Here is a 17333-nt window from a genome sequence, read left to right on the forward strand (position 1 = left end):
GATTCGCGAGTCTGAAAATGGACACTCTCAACAAGCTGAAGCAGTTTGACGCCTATCCCAAAACTCTGGAGGATTTCCGAGTGAAGACGTGGGGAGGAGCGACCGGTAAGAGAGCAGCAGCCATTCAGACTGACTGTTAGCAGCTAACGGCTAACAACAAGAAGAAACGCTCTGAAACCCACAAATGATTTAAAATCACCAAACTACGGCCGGTAACATCCCTCAAATATTCACGACCAGGCCCCAATCCTAAAGAGTAGAAATCATTGCTGGTCAAGTCTCACAGTGGAGCATCTCGACCAGTGATAATGTAACATCAGCTTCAACACTGTCATGGTTTCACTCCATTTATTATCATTATCATCATCATTGTTATTATTATTATTATTATTATTATGGCTCAATGATGTCTCCATTTTATTTAATTAGCTTTGGTTGAATTTGTAAGTACAAAACTTGAAGATTACTTGATTTTCTTTTTTTAAGAACCAAAAAATGTGATGTGTGAAACACGTGATGTGTGTCACTCTTCCAAAAGCATTCTTCACGTTGTCTGACAGCTTTATAAATGATTGAGAGTTTGGTCAGTGGTTTCTATCTACCTTCTATAAGCTCAGTCCTGTGCAGGATGCAGGAGCCAATCCCAGTTGATCCCAGCCAGGGCAGGATCCAACCTGGGGGCTCTCCAGTCCACCTGGGGCCTTTAGGGTCACCAGGCAGTGCTATGGGCAGGATCCAACCTGGGGGCTCTCCAGTCCACCTGGGGCCTTTAGGGTCACCAGGCAGCGCTATGGGCAGGATCCAACCTGGGGGCTCTCCAGTCCACCTGGGGCCTTTAGGGTCACCAGGCAGCACTATGGGCAGGATCCAACCTGGGGGCTCTCCAGTCCACCTGGGGCCTTTAGGGTCACCAGGCAGCGCTATGCATGTTGTTGGTCTGAAGGAATAACAGTTTATTCGGTTACAAAAAATTGAACAAAATGTATGTACAGCAAATTCATTTCAAACAAGGAGGCGAATGGAAAAGGTGTAGACTGAAGCCACGGCTTGTTATGCCTCCCCTAGTGACACAACATCTACCCATCAAAAATAAAACTAAATCTATATATTAAAATCAATAAAAAATACATCTACAATCATCAACAATGATTGTAATAAACAATCACTTATTGCTTGCTTTGTTTCAATTTATACATAAACGTATCTAAACCATGTTCTCTCAAGCATCAATGTATTCGTAAAATATTAACATTTTACACCGTTTTTAGAAAAAGTGAATGGAATTGCTCCTCTTAAGATCACGGGCGAGACCATTCCAGTTGACCCCTTTAACTGAGATGGTGTTCATTTGAAATTTGTTCTGACCATTTGTTTTTAAACATGTTCTCTCCTCTCAGGTTATATTTATGTTCCCTGTTTTATACATGGTATATATGTAGTACATAGTATGTATGTAGTATAGTGTGTGCATACTATATATATATATATATATATATATATATATATAGTAGACATAGTATATTTTCAGACTGTACATGCAAACTCCACACCTCAAATGGTATTTGAAGCCAGATCTTGCTGATGTGAGGCGAGAGTGCTAACCACTGCTCCACCGCGGGGCCCAACGTTCTGGACACCTTCTTTTAATCTGATTTGTTGAAACTTTACAACCAACCCAAGTACAAAAGCTCCTCAGCAACCTGAGGAAAATAAAAGCAATCAGCTCTTCTGTATTCCACAAAGTGTCCAATTCTGATTAACATGCCAATCTATTTGGTAGCCTCATGGAGGAAACCCTGCTCAGGTCTCCTCCTGATCTCTGTTGCTGAACCAAGCACACCTTAGGACTGTTACCACAGCACATTTTCATGTGACAACACCTAATCCGTTAAAGAAATGTGTGTTTCCACTGCAGCAGCGGACACAGAAACAACGATGTAATTAGTCTGCCTGACCACGGGAGGGCGTTGTTGTTTGATTTTGTAATGGAACTACACTAACGGGGTCAGAGAACAAAAGGCTCCAAACGTGAAGGAAATGTAGAGAAGCTGACATCCATATGGACTGATGAGGCATCGGATGTTATCAGGGAGAGTCTCCACTATAAACTACTGATATGGAGAATTAAACTACAACACTGACTGTGACTGATACCACTGCAGGTCAGCCATCTTTGTTTACTGGTGGATCAGCAGGAGGGAGGGGGGAGATGCACATGTGCAGTAACAGGCTCCGCCTCCATCAGGCTCTGCAGGAGGGAATAGCAGCCATGAAAGAATCTTTCCACCTTGGGAGCCGGATTAGTAACACTCATCTTGTTGTGGTGTAAACGACCCCCCACGGTGAAGAAGGTTTAGTGGAGACACTGGTATTGGTTGTGGTGTAAACGACCCCCCACGGTGAAGAAGGTTTAGTGGAGACACTGGTATTGGTTGTGGTGTAAACGACCCCCCACGGTGAAGAAGGTTTAGTGGAGACACTGGTATTGGTTGTGGTGTAAACGACCCCCCACGGGGAAGAAGGTTTAGTGGATACACTGGTATTGGTTGTGGTGTAAACGACCCCCCACGGTGAAGAAGGTTTAGTGGAGACACTGGTATTGGTTGTGGTGTAAACGACCCCCCACGGTGAAGAAGGTTTAGTGGAGACACTGGTATTGGTTGTGGTGTAAACGACCCCCCACGGTGAAGAAGGTTTAGTGGAGACACTGGTATTGGTTGTGGTGTAAACGACCCCCCACGGTGAAGAAGGTTTAGTGGAGACACTGGTATTGGTTGTGGTGTATACGACCCCCCACGGTGAAGAAGGTTTAGTGGAGAAACTGGTATTGGTTGTGGTGTAAACGACCCCCCACGGGGAAGAAGGTTTAGTGGAGACACTGGTATTGGTTGTGGTGTAAACGACCCCCCACGGTGAAGAAGGTTTAGTGGAGACACTGGTATTGGTTGTGGTGTAAACGACCCCCCACGGTGAAGAAGGTTTAGTGGAGACACTGGTATTGGTTGTGGTGTAAACGACCCCCCACGGTGAAGAAGGTTTAGTGGAGACACTGGTATTGGTTGTGGTGTAAACGACCCCCCACGGGGAAGAAGGTTTAGTGGATACACTGGTATTGGTTGTGGTGTAAACGACCCCCCACGGGGAAGAAGGTTTAGTGGAGACACTGGTATTGGTTGTGGTGTAAACGACCCCCCACGGTGAAGAAGGTTTAGTGGAGACACTGGTATTGGTTGTGGTGTAAACGACCCCCCATGGGGAAGAAGGTTTAGTGGAGACACTGGTATTGGTTGTGGTGTAAACGACCCCCCACGGGGAAGAAGGTTTAGTGGATACACTGGTATTGGTTGTGGTGTAAACGACCCCCCACGGGGAAGAAGGTTTAGTGGAGACACTGGTATTGGTTGTGGTGTAAACGACCCCCCACGGTGAAGAAGGTTTAGTGGAGACACTGGTATTGGTTGTGGTGTAAACGACCCCCCACGGGGAAGAAGGTTTAGTGGAGACACTGGTATTGGTTGTGGTGTAAACGACCCCCCACGGTGAAGAAGGTTTAGTGGAGACACTGGTATTGGTTGTGGTGTAAACGACCCCCCACGGGGAAGAAGGTTTAGTGGAGACACTGGTATTGGTTGTGGTGTAAACGACCCCCCACGGGGAAGAAGGTTTAGTGGAGACACTGGTATTGGTTCTCCTATTGTTTTCCTATTTGTTGTATGCCAGTCGTGTAAATCATGTAAAATTCCTTCGCCCAGGGGAAACAAAAAGTGTGTGAATGATCTTCAGTTTGAAGACTAGCGTTGAAGAAATATAAAAATTGAATCTGTGTGGAAATGACTGAAGACGGTGATCCTGAGATCCTGTGTGAAAGACCTCCAGGTTCCTGGTGTGGGTCAGGTTATCAGAAGTGAGCAGAGGGTTGAGGTTATTGCTGCCACCAGCACTGTGTGTTTGTATTTTATGTCCGTACTAGTAGTTTAGGTTAAGCTCAGATGATCTTTGTATCACCAAATATTGCAGAAATGTGGGAAATTATTAATTGTTCACATAGGGCTGCTCGAATAATTGAATTTTAATGGTGATTAGGATTTTGGCTCCAGACGATCTCAACATTTATATAATCCAGGGAAAACCATTATGTGGTGTTTTCGTTGTGAGACGTGCATTCGGCTGCAGGACTGCCACTCAGGCATTTCCAGTGCAGCTCCACTGTTAGACAGGAAGTGACGACATATTTGACCCAAATGCGCAGGTACTAGCTACTTAGCGGTAAGTTGCTACTTTTAAATTTCCAGAAAAAGTTCTGAATGTAGGGTTTCTTGCATGTGCTCGCCGTTGTTATACCTGCTGTAAACTAACATACATTGATGATGATAATAACAGCGTGTTACACCAGCGGTTTAGCTGAGGTGTCATTTTAAAGCTAAGTCATGCTAACGGTGGCTACTAGCATGACTGAGCTTTAAGCACTTAGCTTAGCTTTCTCACAGGACGGCCAAAATATCAACATATAATATAAAACCACATGATTCATTACTGTAGTTTATATTAGTATCTAAAGTTATTTATTTCTTGTTTTCAAAAGATTGAGTGCAGTACAGCAGTTTATGTTTTACTCCTACGTTACAAGATATGTTTATATATCTAACAGGAGCCTTTAAAAAAAAAAAACATGTTCAATAAATGCCGTTCCAAAATCAAAAACATAATAGTGTAAATAATGGTGATTCTGATTTTTCCATAATGGAGCAGCCTGATGCTCACATGCAGTTCCTCAGCAGCACAGCAGGTGAACTGCAGCCCTGCATGCCTCCCAGTGCAGAAGCAGAGTGATGGTGAACAGGTTGATACTGTGGCAGCAGAGCAAGGCACCGCTGGGATCCCCCACAGCCATGCAGAGTCGGGATTCCACTGAAACATAATTCTTTTATACGAGTAAATGAAAAGCCAAAACCCACAGAAGCTGAACGTCTTCCAGGCTGGTTGGTCTGGAGGCTCCTCCTTTCTGGGCAGAACACCTCCATCACCTCTTCAGGAAACACTGCCTCCATACCATGAAGTACCACCAGTGCAGAGGAGGATGTGTGACCTCCCTCCAGTGTTTGAATCAAGATTTCTAATGTGTGCTTGGCCTTCTGCCTCTGCTCTGTAATGTCTCCCTGCAGTGACGATCATCAGCGGAGTCATCATGTTGATCCTGTTCGTGTCTGAGCTGCAGTACTATCTCACTAAAGAGGTGAGCTCCTGTTACCCTGCTACCTCACTGTCCTACATCATCACCTGCCATGCTGCGTATCAGAGCCTAGTTACTGGGGCTGGGGTAAACATTATTGTATGGAATGGTGGACTATTGTAACGTGGCCTCGGCTCCGTCAGTCGGCATTCATTGGTGAACTAACTTCAGTGTGTGAATCATGATGCTAAGCTAGCAAACGTCAGTCTAATAATGTGTTTCACTGGGAAACGACCACAGCGTGATTGAGCTAATGCTAATCAGGAACTGGCAAACGTAACATTGAACAGATACGTCTAATGTTACGACAACCTGCTAGCTACCGTAGCTAGCAGCTCTACACTTTGGTGGCGAGATAGCGGTGTTCTCGCCACCGTTGCCATTCATGCCAGCATGATATGGTATTTCTAGCTAACGTTAGCGAAACACATGTGTTTAGCCACTAGCTACTGACAGTAACAAACACAAACACAGCTAGCTAGCACTACGCAGTGCGCAGAGCTCAAGCTCACGTTGCACAATTGACAGTAAATGAATGAACCAAACATTGGCGGTAGTAGCATTCCTTCCTTCTGTTCTCCGGCGTCACGAGTGCCCCCGCGCCGCCTCACATGGAGGTGGTGCTGGTGTGGTATGCTAGCACCATCGTAAAGACTGCTAACAAGTGTACCTTGATGCCATGGCGGGTTTAAACACCTGGGCTTGTGAGGCGGCGGCTTGCTGCTGAGCCTGGGAGCTGCTTGGAGACCAGTTTCTTCCTCCATGCTGGTTTGTTCTGGTCACTCATGTGTGTGTGTGTGTGTGTGTGTGTGTGTGGCGAGTGGGTGTGGCAACGCAACGACTTACAGATTTGACGTGAGCGTTTTTTGAGAACCGGGTGGTGGACGTGTTGTTTGTGTCTGTGCTAAGCCTGCAGCGTCGGTGGAGGCAGGCTGGTTCATCAGTCGCCATGTGCATCAGAAAAGTCCCATTTCTATTCTCCATGCTAAATACATGACATGAGGATTACCTGTGGTGCTGGAACCCATTCCTGGGTTCTGACACTGACCTCCAGTGTCACTGATGATAGATACTGCGATGTAAGTCACATGACCTTTAATATAGAACACTTAAATATTTCCAAACACTATTAACATATCTGAGGATGAGTTTGAGAAACAATTAAAACTAAGTTGAATCATTATTGTTCCAGTTTATGTTGAAACATTATTCTATATTCAACATTCCATGTACTCAATAGTCAAGAAGTGGAAATGGCACAAGGCGACAGGCCTAATCTGTTAACGTTGCTTCATCACAGATGAAACTCATGTGTTTTATAGATGCACAGGCTTGACTGCTTTTACTGCTGTAAAGTGGCTCACTGAGTGCTTCATGCACTATGAATGCAGCAGCCTGAACTGGATCCACTGGTCTTGTGTTAGAGTTGATATGATCAGATAAAAATGGCCTGCAGCTTCATGTGAGGAGCAGACCACTCTGTGAACTTCTTGCTGTGAATAACTGAATTTAATAATATTAAAACATTCCGCTTGGATTATTGCAAATTAAAAGTGCGATAATTCAAACTAAATCTTCATTGTAAAGTTTGGTCCGTTAAACTTTACTGAATAGAAACAAGTGGGTGTAATTGTATCCATTGGTTATCTAGGATAAAGTTTGTGTGATCATAATCACGGCTACCTGCCATCCGAGCCAACAGTGAGTAAACTGGTGAGAATGTTCCTCTGGTTCCACGTGAATCATCCAGCTTCCAGGAGTGTTTCCTGTCAGACTGGTCTGCTGGTGAGAACAACCCTCGAGAACCACGTCTGCTCTCATGCAGCTCTCATCGTTTAACTTCAGCTCACATTGAAACCTGACAATCCTCCAATCACTTTAGCTTTCTAAATGATCAAAGCTCTTTATTTTCTTTTTCTTCTCATTCTTTTCACTTTTCTTTCCATTATTTTCTTTTCCTATTCACATTTAAAGTGGACAAATGTTTTTCTATAGCAGCGTTCATATGCAAGGCAGTTCATGCAGTTTTACCAAAAAATAAAGGAAATATATTTAAGTAAAGCTATTGGAAAGGCATAATAAATACATAAATACAAATGTAATTCTAGATTTTGTTATTGTTTTAATGCGGTTGCTGAATTTCAGGTTACACTAGATTTCAGCCTTGACGTGATGAGTCACACGGAGTCAAGAGGAGCACTCAGCCTTTCTTCTTGGAAACCATTTCCTCTACTTTCTGGCTTGAATGGGAAAACGTCCTTACACTTGACACCTTCTTAATAGAACGATCAAATGCAGAATGATGTGTCCCTGTTTGTCCAGGGTGTGTGTCTTGTTGTGATCAGCGCTCCTGTACATGAAATCCAGGTGTTGGACGTCTCTGTGTCCTGCAGGTTCACCCGGAGCTCTACGTGGACACCACGAGAGGAGACAAACTGAAAATCAACATCGACGTCCTTTTCCCTCACATGCCCTGCGCCTGTAAGTGCCGCTGCCTTCTCCGCCCACCGCGGGCCGCTGACGCATGTTGACTGTGACCCTGCTGCTCTCAGACCTCACTATAGATGAATGGACACATGTTGCTCTCAGACCTCAGTATAGATGAATGGACACATGTTGCTCTCAGACCTCAGTATAGATGAATGGACACATGTTGCTCTCAGACCTCAGTATAGATGAATGGACACATGTTGCTCTCAGACCTCAGTATAGATGAATGGACACATGTTGCTCTCAGACCTCAGTATAGATGAATGGACACATGTTGCTCTCAGACCTCAGTATAGATGAATGGACACATGTTGCTCTCAGACCTCAGTATAGATGCGATGGACACATGTTGCTCTCAGACCTCAGTATAGATGAATGGACACATGTTGCTCTCAGACCTCAGTATAGATGAATGGACACATGTTGCTCTCAGACCTCAGTATAGATGAATGGACACATGTTGCTCTCAGACCTCAGTATAGATGAATGGACACATGTTGCTCTCAGACCTCAGTATAGATGAATGGACACATGTTGCTCTCAGACCTCAGTATAGATGAATGGACACATGTTGCTCTCAGACCTCAGTATAGATGAATGGACACATGTTGCTCTCAGACCTCAGTATAGATGAATGGACACATGTTGCTCTCAGACCTCAGTATAGATGAATGGACGCATGTTGCTCTCAGACCTCAGTATAGATGAATGGACACATGTTGCTCTCAGACCTCAGTATAGATGAATGGACACATGTTGCTCTCAGACCTCAGTATAGATGAATGGACACATGTTGCTCTCAGACCTCAGTATAGATGAATGGACGCATGTTGCTCTCAGACCTCAGTATAGATGAATGGACGCATGTTGCTCTCAGACCTCAGTATAGATGAATGGACACATGTTGCTCTCAGACCTCAGTATAGATGAATGGACACATGTTGCTCTCAGACCTCAGTATAGATGAATGGACACATGTTGCTCTCAGACCTCAGTATAGATGAATGGACACATGTTGCTCTCAGACCTCAGTATAGATGAATGGACGCATGTTGCTCTCAGACCTCAGTATAGATGAATGGACGCATGTTGCTCTCAGACCTCAGTATAGATGAATGGACACATGTTGCTCTCAGACCTCAGTATAGATGAATGGACACATGTTGCTCTCAGACCTCAGTATAGATGAATGGACACATGTTGCTCTCAGACCTCAGTATAGATGAATGGACACATGTTGCTCTCAGACCTCAGTATAGATGAATGGACACATGTTGCTCTCAGACCTCAGTATAGATGAATGGACACATGTTGCTCTCAGACCTCAGTATAGATGAATGGACACATGTTGCTCTCAGACCTCAGTATAGATGAATGGACGCATGTTGCTCTCAGACCTCAGTATAGATGAATGGACACATGTTGCTCTCAGACCTCAGTATAGATGAATGGACACATGTTGCTCTCAGACCTCAGTATAGATGAATGGACACATGTTGCTCTCAGACCTCAGTATAGATGAATGGACACATGTTGCTCTCAGACCTCAGTATAGATGAATGGACGCATGTTGCTCTCAGACCTCAGTATAGATGAATGGACGCATGTTGCTCTCAGACCTCAGTATAGATGAATGGACGCATGTTGCTCTCAGACCTCAGTATAGATGAATGGACACATGTTGCTCTCAGACCTCAGTATAGATGAATGGACACATGTTGCTCTCAGACCTCAGTATAGATGAATGGACGCATGTTGCTCTCAGACCTCAGTATAGATGAATGGACGCATGTTGCTCTCAGACCTCAGTATAGATGAATGGACACATGTTGCTCTCAGACCTCAGTATAGATGAATGGACACATGTTGCTCTCAGACCTCAGTATAGATGAATGGACACATGTTGCTCTCAGACCTCAGTATAGATGAATGGACACATGTTGCTCTCAGACCTCAGTATAGATGAATGGACACATGTTGCTCTCAGACCTCAGTATAGATGAATGGACACATGTTGCTCTCAGACCTCAGTATAGATGAATGGACACATGTTGCTCTCAGACCTCAGTATAGATGAATGGACGCATGTTGCTCTCAGACCTCAGTATAGATGAATGGACGCATGTTGCTCTCAGACCTCAGTATAGATGAATGGACACATGTTGCTCTCAGACCTCAGTATAGATGAATGGACACATGTTGCTCTCAGACCTCAGTATAGATGAATGGACACATGTTGCTCTCAGACCTCAGTATAGATGAATGGACACATGTTGCTCTCAGACCTCAGTATAGATGAATGGACACATGTTGCTCTCAGACCTCAGTATAGATGAATGGACACATGTTGCTCTCAGACCTCAGTATAGATGAATGGACACATGTTGCTCTCAGACCTCAGTATAGATGAATGGACACATGTTGCTCTCAGACCTCAGTATAGATGAATGGACACATGTTGCTCTCAGACCTCAGTATAGATGAATGGACACATGTTGCTCTCAGACCTCAGTATAGATGAATGGACACATGTTGCTCTCAGACCTCAGCATAGATGAATGGACACATGTTGCTCTCAGACCTCAGTATAGATGAATGGACGCATGTTGCTCTCAGACCTCAGTATAGATGAATGGACACATGTTGCTCTCAGACCTCAGTATAGATGAATGGACGCATGTTGCTCTCAGACCTCAGTATAGATGAATGGACACATGTTGCTCTCAGACCTCAGTATAGATGAATGGACACATGTTGCTCTCAGACCTCAGTATAGATGAATGGACACATGTTGCTCTCAGACCTCAGTATAGATGAATGGACACATGTTGCTCTCAGACCTCAGTATAGATGAATGGACACATGTTGCTCTCAGACCTCAGTATAGATGAATGGACACATGCTGCTCTCAGACCTCAGTATAGATGCGATGGACACATGTTGCTCTCAGACCTCAGTATAGATGTATGGACACATGCTGCTCTCAGACCTCAGTATAGATGAATGGACACATGTTGCTCTCAGACCTCAGTATAGATGAATGGACACATGTTGCTCTCAGACCTCAGTATAGATGAATGGACACATGTTGCTCTCAGACCTCAGTATAGATGAATGGACACATGTTGCTCTCAGACCTCAGTATAGATGAATGGACACATGTTGCTCTCAGACCTCAGTATAGATGAATGGACACATGTTGCTCTCAGACCTCAGTATAGATGAATGGACACATGTTGCTCTCAGACCTCAGTATAGATGAATGGACACATGTTGCTCTCAGACCTCAGTATAGATGAATGGACACATGCTGCTCTCAGACCTCAGTATAGATGAATGGACACATGCTGCTCTCAGACCTCAGTATAGATGAATGGACACATGTTGCTCTCAGACCTCAGTATAGATGAATGGACACATGTTGCTCTCAGACCTCAGTATAGATGAATGGACACATGTTGCTCTCAGACCTCAGTATAGATGAATGGACACATGTTGCTCTCAGACCTCAGTATAGATGAATGGACACATGTTGCTCTCAGACCTCAGTATAGATGAATGGACACATGTTGCTCTCAGACCTCAGTATAGATGAATGGACACATGTTGCTCTCAGACCTCAGTATAGATGAATGGACGCATGTTGCTCTCAGACCTCAGTATAGATGAATGGACACATGTTGCTCTCAGACCTCAGTATAGATGAATGGACACATGTTGCTCTCAGACCTCAGTATAGATGAATGGACACATGTTGCTCTCAGACCTCAGTATAGATGAATGGACACATGCTGCTCTCAGACCTCAGTATAGATGAATGGACACATGTTGCTCTCAGACCTCAGTATAGATGAATGGACACATGTTGCTCTCAGACCTCAGTATAGATGAATGGACACATGTTGCTCTCAGACCTCAGTATAGATGAATGGACACATGCTGCTCTCAGACCTCAGTATAGATGAATGGACACATGTTGCTCTCAGACCTCAGTATAGATGAATGGACACATGTTGCTCTCAGACCTCAGTATAGATGAATGGACACATGTTGCTCTCAGACCTCAGTATAGATGCGATGGACGTGGCTGGTGAGCAGCAGCTGGACGTGGAGCACAACCTGTTCAAACAGCGGCTGGACCAGGACCTCAAGCCCGTCACCCAGGAGGCCGAGAGACACGGTACCTGCACCCCTCACACCTCCACCAGCGTGGTCCCTACATGTATGGCCGTTGACCCGGTTCAGTCAGGTCCAGCGTGGTCCCTACATGTATGGCCGTTGACCCGGTTCAGTCACGTCCAGTGTGGCCCTACATGTATGGCCGTTGACCCGGTTCAGTCAGGTCCAGTGTGGTCCCTACATGTTCAGTCAGGTCCAGTGTGGTCCCTACATGTATGGCCGTTGACCCGGTTCAGTCAGGTCCAGTGTGGTCCCTACATGTGTGGCCGTTGACCCGGTTCAGTCAGGTCCAGTGTGGTCCCTACATGTATGGCCGTTGACCCGGTTCAGTCAGGTCCAGTGTGGTCCTTACATGTTCAGTCAGGTCCAGTATGGCCCTACATGTATGGCCGTTGACCCGGTTCAGTCAGGTCCAGTGTGGTCCCTACATGTATGGCCGTTGACTCGGTTCAGTCAGGTCCAGTGTGGTCCCTACATGTTCAGTCAGGTCCAGTGTGGTCCCTACATGTATGGCCGTTGACCCGGTTCAGTCAGGTCCAGTGTGGTCCCTACATGTTCAGTCAGGTCCAGTGTGGTCCCTACATGTATGACCGTTGACTCGGTTCAGTCAGGTCCAGTGTGGTCCCTACATGTATGACCGTTGACCCGGTTCAGTCAGGTCCAGTGTGGTCCCTACATGTATGACCGTTGACCCGGTTCAGTCAGGTCCAGTGTGGTCCCTACATGTTCAGTCAGGTCCAGTGTGGTCCCTACATGTATGACCGTTGACCCGGTTCAGTCAGGTCCAGTGTGGTCCCTACATGTTCAGTCAGGTCCAGTGTGGTCCCTACATGTTCAGTCAGGTCCAGTGTGGTCCCTACATGTATGGCCGTTGACCCGGTTCAGTCAGGTCCAGTGTGGTCCCTACATGTATGACCGTTGACCCGGTTCAGTCAGTTCCAGTGTGGTCCCTACATGTATGGCCGTTGACCCGGTTCAGTCAGGTCCAGTGTGGTCCCTGCATGTATGGCCGTTGACCCGGTTCAGTCAGGTCCAGCGTGGTCCCTACATGTATGGCCGTTGACCCGGTTCAGTCACGTCCAGTGTGGCCCTACATGTATGGCCGTTGACCCGGTTCAGTCAGGTCCAGTGTGGTCCCTACATGTTCAGTCAGGTCCAGTGTGGTCCCTACATGTATGGCCGTTGACCCGGTTCAGTCAGGTCCAGTGTGGTCCCTACATGTGTGGCCGTTGACCCGGTTCAGTCAGGTCCAGTGTGGTCCCTACATGTATGGCCGTTGACCCGGTTCAGTCAGGTCCAGTGTGGTCCTTACATGTTCAGTCAGGTCCAGTATGGCCCTACATGTATGGCCGTTGACCCGGTTCAGTCAGGTCCAGTGTGGTCCCTACATGTATGGCCGTTGACTCGGTTCAGTCAGGTCCAGTGTGGTCCCTACATGTTCAGTCAGGTCCAGTGTGGTCCCTACATGTATGGCCGTTGACCCGGTTCAGTCAGGTCCAGTGTGGTCCCTACATGTTCAGTCAGGTCCAGTGTGGTCCCTACATGTATGGCCGTTGACCCGGTTCAGTCAGGTCCAGTGTGGTCCCTACATGTATGACCGTTGACTCGGTTCAGTTAGGTCCAGTGTGGTCCCTACAGGTATGGCCGTTGACTCGGTTCAGTCAGGTCCAGTGTGGTCCCTACATGTATGGCCGTTGACTCGGTTCAGTCAGGTCCAGTGTGGTCCCTACATGTTCAGTCAGGTCCAGTGTGGTCCCTACATGTATGGCCGTTGACCCGGTTCAGTCAGGTCCAGTGTGGTCCCTACATGTATGACCGTTGACCCGGTTCAGTCAGTTCCAGTGTGGTCCCTACATGTATGGCCGTTGACCCGGTTCAGTCAGGTCCAGTGTGGTCCCTACATGTATGGCCGTTGACCCGGTTCAGTCAGGTCCAGTGTGGTCCCTACATGTATGGCCGTTGACCCGGTTCAGTCAGGTCCAGTGTGGCCCTACATGTATGGCCGTTGACCGGGTTCAGTCAGGTCCAGTGTGGTCCCTACAGGTATGACGGTTGACCCGGTTCAGTCAGGTCCAGTGTGGTCCCTACATGTATGACCGTTGACCCGGTTCAGTCAGGTCCAGTGTGGTCCCTACATGTTCAGTCAGGTCCAGTGTGGTCCCTACATGTATGACCGTTGACCCGGTTCAGTCAGGTCCAGTGTGGTCCCTACATGTTCAGTCAGGTCCAGTGTGGTCCCTACATGTTCAGTCAGGTCCAGTGTGGTCCCTACATGTATGGCCGTTGACCCGGTTCAGTCAGGTCCAGTGTGGTCCCTACATGTATGACCGTTGACCCGGTTCAGTCAGTTCCAGTGTGGTCCCTACATGTATGGCCGTTGACCCGGTTCAGTCAGGTCCAGTGTGGTCCCTGCATGTATGGCCGTTGACCCGGTTCAGTCAGGTCCAGCGTGGTCCCTACATGTATGGCCGTTGACCCGGTTCAGTCACGTCCAGTGTGGCCCTACATGTATGGCCGTTGACCCGGTTCAGTCAGGTCCAGTGTGGTCCCTACATGTTCAGTCAGGTCCAGTGTGGTCCCTACATGTATGGCCGTTGACCCGGTTCAGTCAGGTCCAGTGTGGTCCCTACATGTGTGGCCGTTGACCCGGTTCAGTCAGGTCCAGTGTGGTCCCTACATGTATGGCCGTTGACCCGGTTCAGTCAGGTCCAGTGTGGTCCTTACATGTTCAGTCAGGTCCAGTATGGCCCTACATGTATGGCCGTTGACCCGGTTCAGTCAGGTCCAGTGTGGTCCCTACATGTATGGCCGTTGACTCGGTTCAGTCAGGTCCAGTGTGGTCCCTACATGTTCAGTCAGGTCCAGTGTGGTCCCTACATGTATGGCCGTTGACCCGGTTCAGTCAGGTCCAGTGTGGTCCCTACATGTTCAGTCAGGTCCAGTGTGGTCCCTACATGTATGGCCGTTGACCCGGTTCAGTCAGGTCCAGTGTGGTCCCTACATGTATGACCGTTGACTCGGTTCAGTCAGGTCCAGTGTGGTCCCTACATGTATGACCGTTGACCCGGTTCAGTCAGGTCCAGTGTGGTCCCTACATGTTCAGTCAGGTCCAGTGTGGTCCCTACATGTTCAGTCAGGTCCAGTGTGGTCCCTACATGTATGGCCGTTGACCCGGTTCAGTCAGGTCCAGTGTGGTCCCTACATGTATGACCGTTGACCCGGTTCAGTCAGTTCCAGTGTGGTCCCTACATGTATGGCCGTTGACCCGGTTCAGTCAGGTCCAGTGTGGTCCCTGCATGTATGGCCGTTGACCCGGTTCAGTCAGGTCCAGCGTGGTCCCTACATGTATGGCCGTTGACCCGGTTCAGTCACGTCCAGTGTGGCCCTACATGTATGGCCGTTGACCCGGTTCAGTCAGGTCCAGTGTGGTCCCTACATGTTCAGTCAGGTCCAGTGTGGTCCCTACATGTATGGCCGTTGACCCGGTTCAGTCAGGTCCAGTGTGGTCCCTACATGTGTGGCCGTTGACCCGGTTCAGTCAGGTCCAGTGTGGTCCCTACATGTATGGCCGTTGACCCGGTTCAGTCAGGTCCAGTGTGGTCCTTACATGTTCAGTCAGGTCCAGTATGGCCCTACATGTATGGCCGTTGACCCGGTTCAGTCAGGTCCAGTGTGGTCCCTACATGTATGGCCGTTGACTCGGTTCAGTCAGGTCCAGTGTGGTCCCTACATGTTCAGTCAGGTCCAGTGTGGTCCCTACATGTATGGCCGTTGACCCGGTTCAGTCAGGTCCAGTGTGGTCCCTACATGTTCAGTCAGGTCCAGTGTGGTCCCTACATGTATGGCCGTTGACCCGGTTCAGTCAGGTCCAGTGTGGTCCCTACATGTTCAGTCAGGTCCAGTGTGGTCCCTACATGTATGGCCGTTGACCCGGTTCAGTCAGGTCCAGTGTGGTCCCTACATGTATGACCGTTGACTCGGTTCAGTTAGGTCCAGTGTGGTCCCTACAGGTATGGCCGTTGACTCGGTTCAGTCAGGTCCAGTGTGGTCCCTACATGTATGGCCGTTGACTCGGTTCAGTCAGGTCCAGTGTGGTCCCTACATGTTCAGTCAGGTCCAGTGTGGTCCCTACATGTATGGCCGTTGACCCGGTTCAGTCAGGTCCAGTGTGGTCCCTACATGTATGACCGTTGACCCGGTTCAGTCAGTTCCAGTGTGGTCCCTACATGTATGGCCGTTGACCCGGTTCAGTCAGGTCCAGTGTGGTCCCTACATGTATGGCCGTTGACCCGGTTCAGTCAGGTCCAGTGTGGTCCCTACATGTATGGCCGTTGACCCGGTTCAGTCAGGTCCAGTGTGGCCCTACATGTATGGCCGTTGACCGGGTTCAGTCAGGTCCAGTGTGGTCCCTACAGGTATGACGGTTGACCCGGTTCAGTCAGGTCCAGTGTGGCCCTACAGGTATGACGGTTGACCCGGTTCAGTCAGGTCCAGTGTGGCCCTACATGTATGGCCGTTGACCGGGTTCAGTCAGGTCCAGTGTGGTCCCTACAGGTATGACGGTTGACCCGGTTCAGTCAGGTCCAGTGTGGCCCTACAGGTATGACGATTGACCCGGTTCAGTCAGGTCCAGTGTGGCCCTACATGTATGGCCGTTGACCGGGTTCAGTCAGGTCCAGTGTGGTCCCTACAGGTATGACGGTTGACCCGGTTCAGTCAGGTCCAGTGTGGTCCCTACAGGTATGACGGTTGACCCGGTTCAGTCAGGTCCAGTGTGGTCCCTACAGGTATGACGGTTGACCCGGTTCAGTCAGGTCCAGTGTGGTCCCTACAGGTATGACGGTTGACCCGGTTCAGTCAGGTCCAGTGTGGTCCCTACATGTATGGCCGTTGACCCGGTTCAGTCAGGTCCAGTGTGGCCCTACAGGTATGGCCGTTGACCGGGTTCAGTCAGGTCCAGTGTGGTCCCTACAGGTATGACGGTTGACCCGGTTCAGTCAGGTCCAGTGTGGTCCCTACAGGTATGACGGTTGACCCGGTTCAGTCAGGTCCAGTGTGGTCCCTACATGTATGGCCGTTGACCCGGTTCAGTCAGGTCCAGTGTGGTCCCTACATGTATGACGGTTGACCGGGTTCAGTCAGGTCCAGTGTGGTCCCTACAGGTATGACGGTTGACCCGGTTCAGTCAGGTCCAGTGTGGTCCCTACATGTATGACGGTTGACCGGGTTCAGTCAGGTCCAGTGTGGTCCCTACATGTATGACGGTTGACCGGGTTCAGTCAGGTCCAGTGTGGTCCCTACAGGTATGACGGTTGACCCGGTTCAGTCAGGTCCAGTGTGGTCCCTACAGGTATGACGGTTGACCCGGTTCAGTCAGGTCCAGTGTGGTCCCTACATGTATGACGGTTGACCGGGTTCAGTCAGGTCCAGTGTG

At 48.3% G+C, this 17333-nt stretch overlaps 1 protein-coding gene across 1 annotated transcript in view; it reads left to right on the top strand.

Moving 5' to 3' along the window:
* ergic3 (ERGIC and golgi 3) overlaps positions 1-17333 on the top strand; it is a 43081-nt gene continuing 25748 nt past the window's right edge. The window contains exons 1-4 of the mRNA XM_080522263.1: positions 1-105; positions 5163-5233; positions 7624-7711; positions 11781-11900. Of these exons, the coding sequence (XP_080378389.1) occupies positions 18-105; positions 5163-5233; positions 7624-7711; positions 11781-11900 (367 nt within the window). The 5' untranslated portion in view covers positions 1-17. The remainder of the gene's footprint in view (positions 106-5162; positions 5234-7623; positions 7712-11780; positions 11901-17333) is intronic.

This window comes from Blennius ocellaris (assembly GCF_963422515.1).
Source record: "Blennius ocellaris genome assembly, contig: SCAFFOLD_59, whole genome shotgun sequence".
Taxonomy (NCBI): domain Eukaryota; kingdom Metazoa; phylum Chordata; class Actinopteri; order Blenniiformes; family Blenniidae; genus Blennius; species Blennius ocellaris.